Raw genomic sequence first — 17,045 nt, 5'->3', positions numbered from 1 at the left:
AGAAATACACAAATATCACAATAAATAGTGGTAGTGTCCCCAGTGTTGAGCTGTCTGTAGCTTTGGGTTTGCACTACTCAGTTTGGGCCAGCAAACTCTTATGCAAGTAGTTCTGGGTCCAGGGCTGGGCAGACCGTGGGGGAAGTGGGGGGTGGAGATGCTGAGTCCTTGGCTACTACTGAAGCACCAGAACTTAGACAGTAAATATGGCACTTTACCTTAACAAGGACTTGAAATTTGCTTGTAGAAATGGGCATTGGAAGGTTGCGGCTTGTGCATTGTTGTGAGGTGGTGCAGTTTTCTTCATTCTCACTCTTGTGAAAGAATTGGGCATGTATGCTCAATGCTCAAAATGTTCCCTATTTGTCAATCACATTGGAACACATTTTTTTTTAATAATTTTTTTTGGGAGGGGGACACATTATTGAAACAAGCCTTATGTGGCAGAATTGACTGAACTTTTCATTAGCCTCTATTGGTTGTAATTTCACACTCCAAGAACATTTTGGAAACAATTAAAGAATCATCCATATCGCTGATCACTCTTATTTTGTAAATTTTAAATGCTAGATAAATGAGTTCATATTGATTAGAAGTAGCATGAATAGAATGCTAGTGTTGGAGTTTAGAAAACTTGGATTCAAATCTTGTCTCTTGAAACTTAATTGCTGCATGATTCTGGGCAAATCATTTAACCTTTCAGTGTCTTGGTCAGCTTTCTAGAGGATTCCCATACCATATCTTAGTCGTCATGGTCCTAGTTCTCTGCAGGAAGCACAACAGTGCTTCTTAACTTGTCTACTGGCCAGTTTAATTAAAAAAAAAAAAGATAGTCGTTAGGGCAGAAGGAAAATTTTAAATCTCTATTATTTAAGTAAACCCAATGAAATGTCAGTAATTCAAGTCTGGGTTAATTATTCAGTTGTGAATTATCCAGACCCAGTGCTCTTTTGCCCTGGATATCTTTTTGACTGTTTTACTGCTTCACCAGAAGATGGCAGAAGAAATAGAAGAAATTAAACCAATTCTGAGCTTCTTAAAAGCTTTGATTTTTAAAATCCGTCATTAGACAGGTGTGGAAATTATTGCTGATAATAGGTTCTGATTTTTTTTGGCTTTCAGTTATCCATCTGTAGTTTGTCACAAACATTGAGAAAAGTGGGTTGTAATAGTGTCAAAAATACATTTACTCAAAAAAATAACTCATAGCAAATGAGAAAACCTTAGTGATAAAGGATCCTATAAATTTAGTCTAAAAATGCTTGGGAAAAAAATATATAAATATATTTTTTTTTACTATTTTTTCTTTGGAAAACTAAACTAGTAAATAATTTCACGTTTCCTCATTTTTTAAATTTCAAGTATCTTTATCCCTCCCACCATTACAGAAGAAAATTAAGGAAAATGTTTTCGTAAATCATATCTTCTTTTGAAGTAGCTGCTATTGTGCCAGCAGAAAAATTTTAAACTAGATATTTCCTTGGGGTAGACAGGGTTAAATTTAAGAAGTAAGTAGCACTTAGTTGCTTGTTTCCAAATAGCATGGATAAGATGGGAGGAGGAAGTCAGTATTCTACCTTTTCTATTTCTCACCCTTCTTTCCGTAGTCTATATTGTCTTACCTGATTTCCCTATTTGCCTTCAATTGTTATTCACTATCTTCTAGCATTATAACTACACTTCAGCTTCCAGACCTGAATTTTAGATTGGGCGATGGGAAAGAACTATGCTAGTAAATATAATATGATAGATTAAATAATTAGGAGTTGATTACATTAATAGGGAACAAGTATAATATAAAAACTGAATGATTCTCGAGGTCAGATGTCCCCAGAGAAAGTAAGTATGTGTCCCCTAATCCCTAGTTGGTAGTGTTAAACCTATCTGAGAGGAAGAAGGAAAAGAAGTCATAGTTCACTCAAGAGTGAATCCACTGTGAAACTTCCAGTATTTTAAATTTATTTGAGGAAGTCAAGGATTGTCCCCTATTTTAATTGCTGCAGCGAAGTAGAATTCAGTTTTAAAGCAAAGGCTGGACATCCATGTTTTGGTTTTGTTGTAGAGGGAATTTTTGTTATGAGTACTGCTTTGATTGGAGGGGTTTGAGGTCCTTCTAGCTCAGATAGTCTGTCAATGAAGAGTCAGAAGACTTTAAAAAAACTTCAGTAGTATTTCTGGAAAGAAAAGGGAGAACATTATAACTTTTTTTCCCTTTAGAAGAAAGAATCTGCCTTCCCTTTTCCTAGAACAAATAAAGAAGGAACATTCTTTGTTACTGGTCTGCTGAGTAATGTTGATGTGCCTTTATATCTAAAGGTGAGAGGGAACCTAAGAGTTGGGGTCTTTGGGGGCCAGGGTTCCCTGTTCTTTTGTTGGCTTGGTTTTTAAAGGCATATGAAATTCTTTTGTTCTCTGTGTACTTTTGTTTCTATGTATATACAACAGGATAATGATGCATGTAGCATCTACCACCTGTTAACATGTTAAGAACAAGCATGATGGCTAATTTCTGATTTGGTAGATCAAGGATATGATTATAGAGCAAAAGTAATCTTGGCAGAGGGCTTCTAACCTCATTTTGAAGAATATGTTCCATATATTTAATAAAGCTATTAAATGCTTACTTTATACAGGGCACTATGTTAGGTGCTGGGGTGTAAAGAGAGAAAGTCTCTGACTTTGTGGGTCTTGTATCCTGTTTGGCAGATAACAACATGTATACAAAGTAAGCACAATGTAATTTGAAGAAAAAGAAGATAAGAGAATACTTCACAGAGAGGCAACACCTATGTTGAGTGTTGAAGGAAAATAAAGATTCCGAGAGGAAGAAATGAGCAAGTGCATCTCAGGAATGGGAAATAACTTGGGCAAAGCTGAGAGATGAAATACTAAGTTCAGATAATAGTTGTTCAGTTTTACTACATTGTAGGATGTGGGGAAGGGAATAATATGAAATGTACCTAGAAAGGTAGATAAGAGCCAAATTGTGGAGGGTCTTAAATGCTAGCCCAAGTTGGTTATTTTATCTTAAGGAATCAGTGAAGGCTTTTGGAGTGGAGCCATGGTCAAACCCATGCCTTCTTAGGAAGATTGTTTTTTTCAGGTATATGGAAAGGAGAGAAACTAGAAGCATGGAGACCAGTTAAGAGGCTATAATAGTGTACATGAGAGATAATGAAGTCTTGGACTATAGGCTATGTGGTTGGAGAGAAGGGATTGGATGTAAGAGAGATGTAGGTAGAATCAGAACTCAGCCAGGGAGTGGATATGAGGGGTTCAGAGATAGAATCGTCAAGGCTATATTTCTGTCCTGTTGGATAAAATTTAAGTCAATAAGAATTAGACAAAGTAAGCTTTTTTTCTATTTTAACCTCTTAGTTATATAACTGCATTTGTGAGATTTGTTTAACATCATCTGTGAAAGCCTGTCTGTACCTTATATTTTTTTCAAGGATGCTCTACATCCATACATAGATTATCATTATAAAAGTATTATAGAGCTGAGAATGTAAGTTGTGCTAGCTGCTGGGATCTCAGTTACCCTGTTGGGGCATAATTGCAGTCTGACCTTTTCTATTCTTTTAAAAAAAAATTTTTCCATGGAGATCTAGAAAACCAACTCTTGAGTTCTTTAATATTGTTTTGCCTCCAGCATAAATTGCTCCCTTATATGTTTGGTTAGTTCTAGGTGTTCTTCCCAGCTTCTTTTAAATGGCACTGCTGCTTCCTTACATACCACATCAGATACTGAGGAATTAGTCTGAAATGTACTGGTTTCACTACCAGTGTGGATGACAGCAAGTCGCTATAAATAATCCATTTTAGTCCTCCTCCTGGCTTAATCTGTATGTATTTTTGAGATCATTCCAATCTCATACCAAGCTCTTTGCAGACTTGTTTCCTCCTCATCTGCTTTTCATTGTTTTATGAAACAATTATGTGGCCAGTAGTCTTCATTTACCACAGAGGTTCTTGATTTTTTTTGTGTCTTAGACCTCTTTGGCAGTTTGGTGAAATGTGTGGACACTTCCTTAGGAAGACGTTTTTTCTCTCTTTTTCCCAACCCTTTTTTAAGGCAGTTGGGGTTAAGTGACTTGCCCAGGGTCACACAGCTAGTAAATGTCGTGTTTGATCTGAGGCCGGATTTGAATTCTGGTCTTCCTGACTTCAGGGCTGGTGCTCTACCTACTGCACCACCCAGCTGCCCCCAGAAAGATGTTTTTTATTTTTATTATTTTTTTTTTTTGGCTAGACTGTGGGGTTAAGTGACTTGCCCAGGGTCACACAGCTAGTAAGTGTTATGTGTCTGAGGCTAGATTTGAACTCAGGTCCTCCTGAATCCAGGGCTGGTACTCTATCCACTGCGCCACCTAGCTGCCCCTAGAAAGATGTTTTTAAGTGAAAATAAATAAAATGATTGCTACGTCTATAATGAGTTAAACAATGCTTTTATTATATCTTTTTGTGGAGGGCCCTCTAGATCTGGTGAGAACCATACAACTCATTTTCCTCCACTTTTAGGCTACATTTTTATGTTTTATTTATGCTCTCTTAAACATTGTCACTTTCTAATGACATCCCCTCTTCCTTTTCCCTTTTCCCCTCAAAAGGACCTTTTTTTGTGACAGATGAATACTGTTAAGCCAAACAAATCATGTCATGTGTCACAATATATGATGCTGTCCATGCCACCACCACTCTGACTAAAGGCAGGAGGTATACTTCACAGCCCTCAAAATCTGTGAAGTCACAGTTGATTACTGCTTTTATTAGAGTGCTAAAATTTTTAAATATTGCTTTCCTTTACTGTGGAAATCCATACAACTTTTCATGAAGAAAATGTGATGAAAAGGTGTGAAGATTCTGCTCTGTCTTCTTGCGTTTGACCTTCTTATTTTCTTGATTTTGAATCATGTTTTACCAGTGTAGGTTTCGTCATCCTTTCCTGTGCCTAACTTTGCAATGAAGCGAGTTTAAGATCTCCATAGCATTTCTCTACTTCATCTTCTGCAGCACTTGTATATAAGCTGCACTTATCCTGCTAAAATCGTATTTGCTTGTTATATGAGCACTGTAAGAATTTCTTGTTCAATTAAGGTGTATTTATTAAACAGCTACTGTGTGCAAGGCACTAGGAATACAAAACAAAAAACAATGGATACCTCCCTTAAGGAGCTTACATTCTACTGGGGGTATCCACTCCGTGTATTAACAGTATAATACAAGGTAAATTAGGAAAGGGAACTAAGAACTAAGGGACATTAGGGAAGGCTTCAAGGCACTAGAGCCAACCCTGAAAAGAAAAAGATTTTGAGAGGTAAAGATGAGGAAGTGAGTACATTCAAAGCAAGGAAGATAGTCTCTGTGAATGCATGGAGATGGGAGATGGTTTGCTAAATTTGGGGGGTAGTATGGGATAATATATGGGCTTTTGGCTGGAATACTGAATGCACGACTATGAGTGATGTCAGATAAGGCTTCAACTATACTCAGGAGCAAGTTTTTGGAGGGCCTTTAATGCCAGAGGTAATGGGGAGCCACTGAAGTTTGTCAGAACAAAAGAGTGATAAGGTTAAGATAGGGTCAGCCCAAGAGCAAGTAGTCCAGATCAATTCCATCCTAAGTCATCTGCCCATTCCTTTAAAGTCAGTTCACTTGCTACTATTCAGGTTGTTCAAACGCAAAGTGAACTAACACTGAACTTGATAAGATAGGAGACACTTTTTTTTTTCAAAGACCAGGTTTATTAAAGATCTGCCGTATTGGCCAGACTCCTAAGGAATCTGAACATTTGTGAGCTGTTGGCTAGATTATAAGAATCGGAGGAGTATCTTGATGGGTTGGGGTGACTGGAAGAGGGGTCTAGGGAGGATCTTGATGGGAGTGACTGGGAGGTAGAATGGGGTCTAGGTAGGATCAAAGCTGGGATGGGCCAGAGACCATCTGAAGGTAACAGATTATTGAGGGCTAGGCTCAATTAAGGGTAGCAAAGAATTGGGAGATTGGCCTTAGGGAATAAGGAAAGGCCAGTTGTTAGGATTATAGCCTCAGGCAAATGCCAGATATTTGACCATGTGGGAAAGTCTGAACTTTTAGGAGTTCAGATCCCAACCTCAACATTCCCCCCCCCCCCAAACAAATGGGACTCAAATTCTTTTGGGGTGAGGGGCAAAGCTCTAGGATTCTGAAACTGCTTTCTGCTGGCAAGGGGCATAGAGTTGTCCCTGCCTTGCTGGATCCTGTTCAAGGGGTCAGACTTCAGAACCTGGCTGATGCCAGGTCCAGTGGGCTAGAGACCTTGGACTCAGTCCTAGGTTGGTATATAGCCTGAGCAGTCATCTGGAAGTTGATGGCTAGGACTCTGGAGGAGACAAACCTGGCAAGAAGGTTAAGCAAACAAGGACCAAACAGCCACAAAAGGAGTATAGAGAAAAGACAATTTCCCTGGAGGGAATTAAAGATGAGTATGGCAAGGTGAAAACATCCAGACTCTGGGTACAAGTTGGGAAAGGCCAACAGACTTGTTGGGTGGTTTCTCCTAGCTTAATGCCAGTCAGATAGCTTTTTGAATGGAATGGCTGGAGCAGCCATTGGAGGGCATTTTTTTAGAAGAAAATATTTGACCTTAATAAACTGATTATTGTAGGAGGAATATTTAAATGAAAATTTAAAAAGTAAAATATATAAAAACTCTTAGTACTAAAGCACATTAATTAGTCTGGGTGGTATCTTGTTTTCTAAGATATATATATATATATATATATATATATATATATATATATATATATATTTTTTTTTTTTTTAAGGCATTTGGGGTTAAGTGACTTGCCCAGGGTCACACAGCTAGTAAGTGTCAAATGTTTGGTCTGAGGCCGGATTTGAACTCAGGTACTCCTGACTTCAGGACCGGTGCGCTATCCACTGCGCCACCTAGCTGCCCCTTTTCTAATAATTTTTAAAAGAGTGGAATAGTATAGTTATTTGTAAACAATTAAAACTTAAGTAATTATTTTTTAAAGGGCAAAACAAAATCAGTAGCAGAGCTATTGTAGTTGCTGCAGTCCAAACTGAGAATTCTGATTCCTGCTCCAACTCGGACTTAGCAGCACAACTGGAGAGGCAGTCTCATATGTTGACAAGGTTGACTCTGGATTCAAGTTTCACCTATGTTGAAGGAGCTTGGTCATACCTCTCTCTTCCTCTATTTTCTTATCTATAAAATGGGGATGATCTTTGTCCTACCTACTTCATATGGTGTTATGAGAATTAAGTACAGTAATCATACCTCTCATTTATGTAATGTTTTACACACGTGATCTCATTTAAAATCACAGGTATGAAAGTGTTTTATAAAACAAAAGTGCCCCACAAATGTAAGGTGGTCATATAATTGGGCATGAGTGTGTAGATGTGGGAAAAAACTAGAAACACTATTTCATAATACTACATGCTTGCCTCTGAAGGGTATCATTGCTTGTGCCTAAATAACTGCTTTAACCAATATAACTTTTGCTACCATAAGATTTTTAAATGGAAAGGCACTCCTCTAGACAGCAATTATGTCCACTTCCCAAATACAGTGTTTCTAATTCCAGTAACTATCATTGGGTGAGTACATTGCCTTGTGTTTGGCTGTTTACCCACGTCTAATAATGGAGAATTATGTATTGGTAGTATGGTGTGGTAGAAGGAGTTGGAGTCAAAGACCCAGGTTTGAATCCTGCTTCCAAGAACTTACAATGGAAAAGTCACTTAATGTCTGTGTACCTCAGTTTCCTCATCTATAAAGTGGGAATAATAGTATCCGTAGTAGAGTCTTAAATTGTTATAAGGATAAATGAGATCATGTACATAAAGCTCTTTGTAAACTTCCAAGTGCTATATGGATGTCAACTTTTGTTAAATGCATTTAATTATTTTTTTCTTTTTTTCCTTAGTAGTATTTTTCAATTACGTGTAAAGATAGTTTTCAACATTTCATTTTTGTAAATTTTTGAGTCCCAAATTCCCCCCCCCGTGACAGCAAGTAATCTGATATAGGCTATGCATGTACATTCATGTTAAACATATTTCCACATTAGTCCTGTTGTGAAAAAAGAATCAGAACAAAGGGAGAAAGCCAGAAGAAAGGGGAAAAAAAGTGAAAATAGTATGCTTGAATCTGCATTCAGTTCTTTCTCTGGATGTGGTTAGCATTTTCCATCTCTAGCCTTTTGGAATTGTCTTGGATCATTGGATCATTTCTGAGAAGAGCCAAGTTGAACAAAGTCAGTCATTAAACAGTGTTGCTGTTATTGTGGACAAAGTCCTCTTGGTTCTGCTCACTTCACTCAGCATCAGTTCATGTAAGTCTTTCCAGGTTTTTCTGAAATCTGCCTGCTCATCATTTCTTTTTTCCTTTCTTTTTTTTTTTCCATCAAATCAGCCTCAATACTTTTTTTTAAAAAAACCTATTTCCACATTAGTCATGTTGTGAAAGAAGGATCAGAACAAAGGAAAAAAACATTAGAAAGGGGGAAAAAAGAGAAAATAGTATGCTTTGATCTGCATTCAGACTAAGTCTAACAAAGTTGGTCATCAGTGATACTGTTAACTCTGTACAGTATTCTCTTGGTTCTGTTCACTTACCTCAGCATCAGTTCATGCAAGTCTTCCCAGGTTTTTATGAAATCTGCCTGCTCATCATTTTTGGGGGGGGGGGTTAGGCAATGAGGTTAAGTGACTTGCCCAGGGTCACACAGCTAGTAAGTGTTATATGTCTGAGGCCGGATTTGAACTCAGGTCCTCCTGAATCCAGGGCCAGTGCTCTATCCACTGCGCCACCTAGCTGCCCACCTGCTCATCATTTCTTATGGAACCAGAGTATTCCATTACATTCATATGCCATACTTGTTCAGCCATTTCCAATTGTTGGGCATCCCCCCAATTTCCAATTCTTGGCCACCACAAAAAAAGCTGCTAAAAATATTTTTGTGCATGTGGGTCCTTTTCCCTTTTTTATGATCTCTTTGGGATACAGACCTAGTAGAGGTATTGCTAGATCAAAGAGTATACAGTTTTATAGCCTTTGGGGCATGGTTCAGTAATTATTCTTTTTATATAAAAATTCTAACTCTGAACTTTAAAATATTTAATCAGTAAGGTATAATTCTTAGCAGCAAAGTTACTTAAAAGAGAATTTAAATCATTTAAGTGTACATATTAAATTTAATAATAAATTTAATAATATACTGATTGTGTCCTCAATTTTTGTTTTCTTCTATGTATTTTAAAATATTTGTTGATTCTCTTTTCTTAATTTTTTTTGTGGTATCTTTATCAATACCCATTAACTGAAGGTCCCTCCTTTGTAAGAGTAGTACAGTACTTTGTAACAATAATATAATCAAGTGAAACAAATCAGCATATTGATTACATTTGGAAAAAAATATGTAACATTTCTGCTCCTCGAATTCATCACCTCTCTGCCAAGAGGCAGGAGGCATTCTTAAGACATCATCAGTCTTCTGAGTCAAAATTAGTCACTATTTATTGGTCAGAGTTCTGAAGTCTTTCAAAGTTCTTTTGCTTTATGTTGTGCCTCTTGAGTATAAATTGTTCTCTTTCTGCCCATTTTATTCTGTTAATGTAAGTCTTCCCAAATTTCTCTGAATCCCTCATTGGTCATGTTTTCAGCATAATAATATTTCATTATATTCATATACTACACTTTGTCTTGTCATTTCCAGTTGGTAGCAAGCCACTTTAGTCTTCTCCTAGCTCTGAAATGCAAAACTTCATGAAGTGTACGCAGAGTGTGCCAAAAATCTTAGTGCATTTTAAAGCTATATATGTATATATATTTCAGAGCAGTGACAGTAACTCGGATAGTGTAGCAAGAAGAATGGTTAGAAAGCATTCCTTCCCTCCCTCCCCCCCAAAAAAATTGGACATACTCTACTAAATGTTTACACAGGGTCAACATAAGGAAGAGTGGACACAAACATAGAGTAGTATCAAGGCATGTATGCAGGGGACAGAGGTGGCCTGAGCAACTCAACCCTAGAATTTCAGGACCTCTCTGACCTCCCTTTGGTAGCCCATCCTCACAAAATTCACTGTGCAGCATGGCATCAGTGACGGAAGAGTTGTGGTATTGCTTATCTGGGACAATGGGCTCTCAGCTGGATAGGTCATTCTGTGGCTGTATATTGACCATAGGGATTTGAAGTTAACAGTCTAGAAACTGTTTCTAAAGAAGCTTTTGGCTTTTTTTCCTTATCATATTGAATACAGTGGAATAGTTTTTATGTAGTGGTTTCATACAGTGTTTCCTTAACTAGAAAAGACTTAGGTTTTTACCTGTGGGGAAAATTTTATAATGATATTCAGGTCCCCATTTATCTCTAACGAATTTTGGTAAGTGCTTACAATCCATAATATGCAATTTAGTGCTTAATTATCTACTGCTTTATGACTTATGCAAGTAACTAAAATAGATATATCACTTTAAATGTATATTTTCTCTTTGACCCTCCCAGACTGTAAAACAGCAGGAATTTTTCCTGTTTTACAAATGAAGAAATTGAGATTTAGAGACATTAAGTAACTTCTCTAAAGTAAAATTACAGCTAAATAGACCTGGAGCTCATGGTTCCTTTTTAATGCTTTTCTGAAATTTTCCTTGCTCTGTGTGTGTGTGTGTGTGTGTGTGTGTGTGTGTGTGTTTCAGTATTTAAAGACTGTTGTAAATATTGGATTATGTAATCTCAGAGTCGGAAGGGATCTTAGGGATCACTTCTTAGTGAATTCCATATGTGCCCAAGAATCCCTTCTACAGCATCTCTAAGATGCTTCTCTTGGAGACCACTAGTGAATGTACTCACTGATTCCTAAACCCATTCTTTTTTTGCATACCTCTAGTCAGAAATTATCACCTTACACTGAACCTGGAATCTGTCTCTCTGTCTTAGTTTTTTCCTCAGGAAGGAAGGAAGAAAAGTTTAATTCCTTTTTTTTTTTTTTTGGCAGTTGGGGTTAAGTGACTTGCCCATGGTCACACAGCTAGTGTCAAGTGTTTGGTCTGAGGCTGGATTCGAACTCAGGTCCTCTTGACTTCAGGGCTGGTGCTGTATCCAGTGCGCCACTAGCTGCCCCTAACTCCTTTTCCACATGGCAGCCAAATGTGTGTCTGTCCTTGTCTCTTTAAATGATAGTTAAGCATAAACATTAACAAACTACCATGCTAATAGAACCATAATTTGATCTGTAATGTGAGGGTATTGGACTAGATGATCTCAGATCCTTTCTTGCTCTAACATTGTGTGATTCTCTGATTTCAGGATTAAGCCACCTCCTGGTAGAAATTACACTCTAGTGATACATGTAACTCTTCCCCCCCCCCAAATTAATTACCAATATAACAGAGCTTATTTAGTTGATATTTTTACTTAAGAAAAAGTTAGACCATTAAAGGAATCTGGATCCAAGTTAAGTGTGCTTCATCAGCAGATATTGCAATACTCTTAAAAACTTCATGTCCTAAATAATTCTGTATTTTCCCTTTTTCAGATTCTGTAAGAACACTGAATTTCCCAAGTCCCCAAACTTCAGTGCATTTTCACAGTCCAGTTACAAAGAACGATAAAATCAATCCTTGAAGTGATCTTGCTGTTTTCTTTAATTTATACATCTATTTCTCTGTTCCTTTTTTAATAGGTGAAAAACCTTTTGAATGTCCAAATTGCCATGAACGTTTTGCTAGGAATAGCACACTCAAATGTCACCTGACCGCATGCCAATCTGGTGTGGGGGCTAAAAAAGGAAGAAAGAAGCTTTATGAATGTCAGGTATGTGAGATTTGCTTTTTCCCTCCCTTTTTCTTTACACAGGGAGTCTGTCTTATAAATATTTGAAAGTGAGACCTTGTGTGTGTGTGTTTTTTTTTTCTTTTTCCCTCTTGCTTCTAGGATGTCAGAGCTCAAGGAAAAGGTTTAATTGAGGTGGTAGGTTTGGAATTCAATACAAAGCAAGACCACTATTTTGGCCCTTGGTGGCAAGTAAAGGAAAGATTAACTCAACCCCAAGCACAAAGATTTTTATTCCCTATTACAAAAGTTCTTTATTCCAGAAAATAACAGCTTCTGGAGTGTTATTTTTTATTGAAAAATTCATGTACTTCATTATGTCCACCTAAGCCATTTAAGTCAGCCCTCTGATAGCTGAAATATTTCCCTACAACTATTATGATCTGTATGTGTTCCAGGTATTCTCTGGGTTTTAATCTTGTTAGCCTAGGAAAATATGTCACTGTTACTTTCTGTTTCTAGCTTTAGAATATCGTAGGGCCACTTAATATACACATAGATATAATTGTATATAATACTACAATAGATCTGTTGGTTGAATCTGTACATTTGAAGTGAAAAAACAAAACTGCAGGTGTGCACTAGCTTGGCTAAGAACATATAGCAGATTATTAGGAGAGCTATATTAAGAACAGCCTGATTGGCTTCTTTTCTTGACTGTTTATATTAATAATTCTCTGAATTATGTACCTCCTCATTTTTTTCCAAGTTATCACTGTATGCCAACTATAATTGAAAACTGTTTTCACCAAAGTCAGTCCTTACAGAAAACTTGGAACATTTTAAGGATTTTGTTAGCTGCCGTTTAGTTTCACCTTAATGTGTGTCTTGATTTCTTTTTAACAATGTAACAGATTTCAGTTCTGGAGCAAGCACACAAACACAGAATGCCCAGGGGATTGGTTTAAAAGCAAGACTTCACTTCTTTTCACCAAAAATGAGTCAAGAATTGACACATCTTACTGCTTTTAAAAATTCCGGAAGGAGAGGAAGGAGCTAATTATAAATACTGAAATTTTTTGCCAGACACTGAATAAGTACAATCTCTTTTGATTTTTATTTAGTAATTGAATTCTTTAAAGAGGCTTTCAATAACTTAAAAACATTGTAACTAGCTCTAAAATTTAAAACTATCTCCTCATATAAATCAAGAATACTGTGTTATATTTCTTTGAGTAGAAGATTGCTGTCATATCTAAAAAGGTGTCAGTATTTTTTAGTACTTGAATATATAGATTCCTTATTCCATGTGTAGCAGTTGAGTTGTTAGAATAATTTAATATTTTCATAATTATAACACTTTTACTTTTTTCAAGGAAGTTTTCTTAATGTAGTCAGTTTATGAATTAATGAGTTCCTTTACATTTTCAACTGTTTTTTTCATTTTTCAATTTTAGATGTAAGTACATAGAGAAAAAGAAACATTATAAACTTAAATACAAAATAAGAAAAAGGGGGAAAACGCATGTCATGTGCACAGCAGAACGTAGGAGAGGATTCAAAATACATAGCAATGAATTTAATACTACACATTGTGTTGAAAACTGTCCATCTTTGCTTCCTTGTAAGTTTTCTTTTGTTCTCTGCTGTGTACTTTTTACTTTGTTCTTTTTTTCCCCCTTCCTCTCCCCGCCCCTAGAAGGCTACAATTAAGCACAGATATATTTATATATAGATATGGATATATAAATACACACATACACGCGTAGACATATAGTTTTCCTAACAAATTCTACTGTTTATCTCATTTCCTATCCCTCCTGACTCCTTTACTTTACTTCTGCCCTCCCTCTTGTTACTTAAACTACCTCCCCCCTCCAAGAATCCCTGCATTATTTTCCCTTTGCCATGAATCTAAAAACCCTTCTATACTCCCTGCTGATCTGTTCCCTCCCCCTTCCGTCAAAACATCCTTCCCTTATCCAATTTTCAACTTTTAGTAAAGACTCAGTAGAAGTCATATCTGGGAGCAGATTTAGAGAAAACAAATTCCTTTTAAGTGTTCACATGAACTTTTTTATTTTAAGAAATTGAAAATCTGTAAGGTGTTGCCTCTGTCCTCAGGAACTTTACGATCTACTTTTTTTTTTAACCTTCCCTACTATTTTTAAGAAATATTCAAGTTGACTAATAAGTATCTGTTTTGTGCTAGGCACTAGAGATACGATTATGAAAAATGGCACAGTTCCCTGACTTCAAAGATCCCAGAGTTTTAATATATGAATAATTATAATGAAAGATAATATACAATTAGTAGGATGGTGTGGAGTACCATAGAAGTTCAAAGGAAGGAGGAGTTGATCAGGAAATACTTCATGGAGGAAGAGATATGAGCACTGACAGTAAAAGGAAGGCATATTTGAGAAACAGGTAGTCCAATTTATAGCTTATGGTACATGTAGAAAATAAAGCTGGAAAGGTAGGTTAGCATGATATCAAGGGTCTTAATGCTAGGCCAAGCAGTCTACTTTGTTCAATATTTGTGACTTTCAGTATGGGGATCCAAGTAGGAATAATTTTATGTCTTATACCATCAGCAGAGGTATATATGGCTTTTTATTAGTTCAAGGAATAGTTAAAATAGTTGAAGTCTCATAAAATTTTCTTCACATCTAGATAGTTTCCTTAGAGCGATATTTTTTTTCTAAATTAAATTTCCAGTTGTATATATTTCCTGTTTTAACTAACAAATGATGGGTCAGAATAGTTTGGGGTTTTTTTGTTTGTTTTTTTTGGTGAGGCAATTGGGATTAAGTGACTTGCCCCAGGGTCACACAGCTAGTTAAGTGTTAAGTGTCTGAGGCTGGATTTGAACTCAGGTCCTTCTGACTTCAGGGCCAGTGCTCTCTGTCCCCTAAGTTTTTTAAAAAGATGTTTTGTGCACATATGAAAAATGTTTCCAGTAATTCAAGCAAGAAAAAATATTTTTAAACTTAATTCTTTTACAATAAATTCATCATATTCCTAACTTACTATTATCAGAATTTATTTTAAGACATAGTCTTCTAAAAGCAATATGCATCATTTTGAAAGTGTGTCATGTGCTTAATAATTTCAGGTCTGTAACAGTGTATTTAACAGCTGGGACCAGTTCAAAGATCACTTGGTAATACACACAGGAGATAAACCCAACCATTGTACCTTATGTGACTTGTGGTTTATGCAAGGAAATGAACTAAGGAGGCATCTCAAGGAAATACACAACATTTCAGAACGAATAGTGACAGAAGAGCTTCTTTCTGTAGAGACAGTGGAAACAGAACCTGTGACATCAATGACTATTATAGAGCAAGTAGGGAAGGTACATGTATTGCCACTCCTTCAGGTCCAAGTGGATTCAGCCCAAGTCACTGTGGAACAGGTCCATGCAGATCTTTTAGAGGACAATCAAGTGCAAGGCACACCAGTGGAGGAGCTACCAGAACAGGTCCAAGTTAGTTATTTAGAAGTGGGTCGAATTCATACGGAAGAAGGGACAGAAGTACATGTGGAAGAGCTACATGTTGAACGTGTAAATCAAATGCAAATGGAAGTACAGGATGATCTTCTGGAAGAAGCTGACCTAGCACAAGGGGACCCTGAAATCATGGACCAGGGAGAATTAGAAGAGAGTGTGCAGAGCCAAGCCAATGCTGCTGAGGCCAATAAGGAGGAAGATCACGAACAAGGTGAAGATTTAAAGACTGAACCAATGGTAGATGGACAAACTTTAAAAACACAAACCTAGGGCAGAACAGCTGTGCCCAGTTTTAGGATGAAATACCAAATGAATATTTTTTTAATTTACATTTTGGGTTTTTGAACTAAGGGCAGTGTGACTATCCTTAGGAAAAAAGACAGGTGGACCAAAGCTAGAATATTTCCTATACTGCTGAACCGCTCATATTATCCAGAAATGAATTTTTCTGTTCCTTCCTCCCCCCCCCAAATGCCACAGAGGAGAGGATTTTCCCAGAAATGGGGTAGTTCTGAAAAGTTGATTAGTGGAAACTTAAATGGATTGCAACTTTGTTATACTGTTTGGTATGAATGTAGTTACTTTCATTGTGATAAAGTTTCCTCTTCCCCAGGTCATTGCCCTTCCTGAAACATTTTACATATTATAAAATCACATGTGAAATCATTAGAATACATATACATGTTCATGTATTCTAATGCATGTTAGAATATGTAGAAAACAGGTCTGCATGAACAAAACACATTTGTCACTGTGCGGTAAATTTTAGCTTTTGGCTTTTTTTTTTCCCCACCCCAATGTTCAGTGAGGCCAGCTCTGCGGCAGGGACAGAGAAATGGTGTTAAAAGTTTCAGAATGCAAAAATAATAAAACCCACACCCATGTGCCTTTTTCAAAACTGACTAAACTTCTACAAAGCTTCTTTAGCTCTTTGAAGGTTTGTGTGGTAAAGAGCAATGTAGATAATGCTATAGTACTTTATATTTTTGCTTATAATTGTCAGCTACCAATTCTTTTTCATTTAAGTTTGATTTCATACTGTGGCAGTTTTTTTTAAAGGGCCATTTACAATTGGGAGATGTGGCTGCATCTGTGGTAAATTTTATTTGGATAAAAAATTGCACTAGTATTTTACCACCAGATGGAAAAAAGATTAAAAGAAAAGCATCATTTAAAATTAATGTATTTAAAAGCAAGTACAGAGAAAATATGTATATAATGTATCAGGCTTTGGTTTTGAAATGGAACCTTCCCCTCTTCCCCATTCTTAATGTAAAGATCTTGTGCTAAATCTTTTAAAGCCATATATATGAGTGCTAAACTGTGGATTTAAAAGTAGGAGTGTAAATATTTTTAATCAGTATTACTTGGAAAATAAAATATAACCAACCACACAAAATAAACCAATGTGATATTATTTCCTTGATCTGTTGAACAATTCAGGAAATATTTTAATCTTTTAAAGTAAACTTAAAAATATTTTGTGGTTCTAATTTTTAATAGTTTACTTGTGTGTATGCATGTATCTGATTCTGGTTTGTTTGGCTTTTTTAATGTACATAAAAGGTTAAGTTGGTGACTGCAAATATAAGCCCAGATGCAAAATTCTCAGTAAGGAGCAAACCAAGCTCAATAAAGGATTCTTATTGTTTTGGTATTATTATTTTTTTCAAATTTGGTTTTTATTTGATATTTTTATTGTCACAGGTTGGAATCCTTTACCAGCCCAACCAAGAGAGGGA

At 36.4% G+C, this 17,045-nt stretch overlaps 1 protein-coding gene across 4 annotated transcripts in view; it reads left to right on the top strand.

The window, feature by feature from the left end:
• The window catches only part of ZNF131 (zinc finger protein 131), a 35,440-nt gene extending 18,477 nt beyond the window's left edge, over nt 1-16,963 (top strand). For all 4 annotated transcript variants that reach the window (XM_020996502.2, XM_020996477.2, XM_078153200.1 and 1 more), the window contains 2 exons: nt 11,698-11,828; nt 14,905-16,963. In XM_020996502.2, the coding sequence (XP_020852161.1) occupies nt 11,698-11,828; nt 14,905-15,573 (800 nt within the window). In that variant the 3' untranslated portion in view covers nt 15,574-16,963. The remainder of the gene's footprint in view (nt 1-11,697; nt 11,829-14,904) is intronic.
• The last annotated feature ends 82 nt before the right edge of the window (nt 16,964-17,045 follow it).

The sequence above is a fragment of the Phascolarctos cinereus genome, unplaced genomic scaffold (genome assembly GCF_003287225.1).
Source record: "Phascolarctos cinereus isolate Bilbo 61053 unplaced genomic scaffold, phaCin_HiC Scaffold_4;HRSCAF=312, whole genome shotgun sequence".
In the NCBI taxonomy this organism is placed as follows: Eukaryota; Metazoa; Chordata; class Mammalia; order Diprotodontia; family Phascolarctidae; genus Phascolarctos; species Phascolarctos cinereus.
The sequence above is the reverse complement of the archived record's forward strand: the minus strand, read 5'-3'. Positions and strand labels throughout refer to the sequence as shown.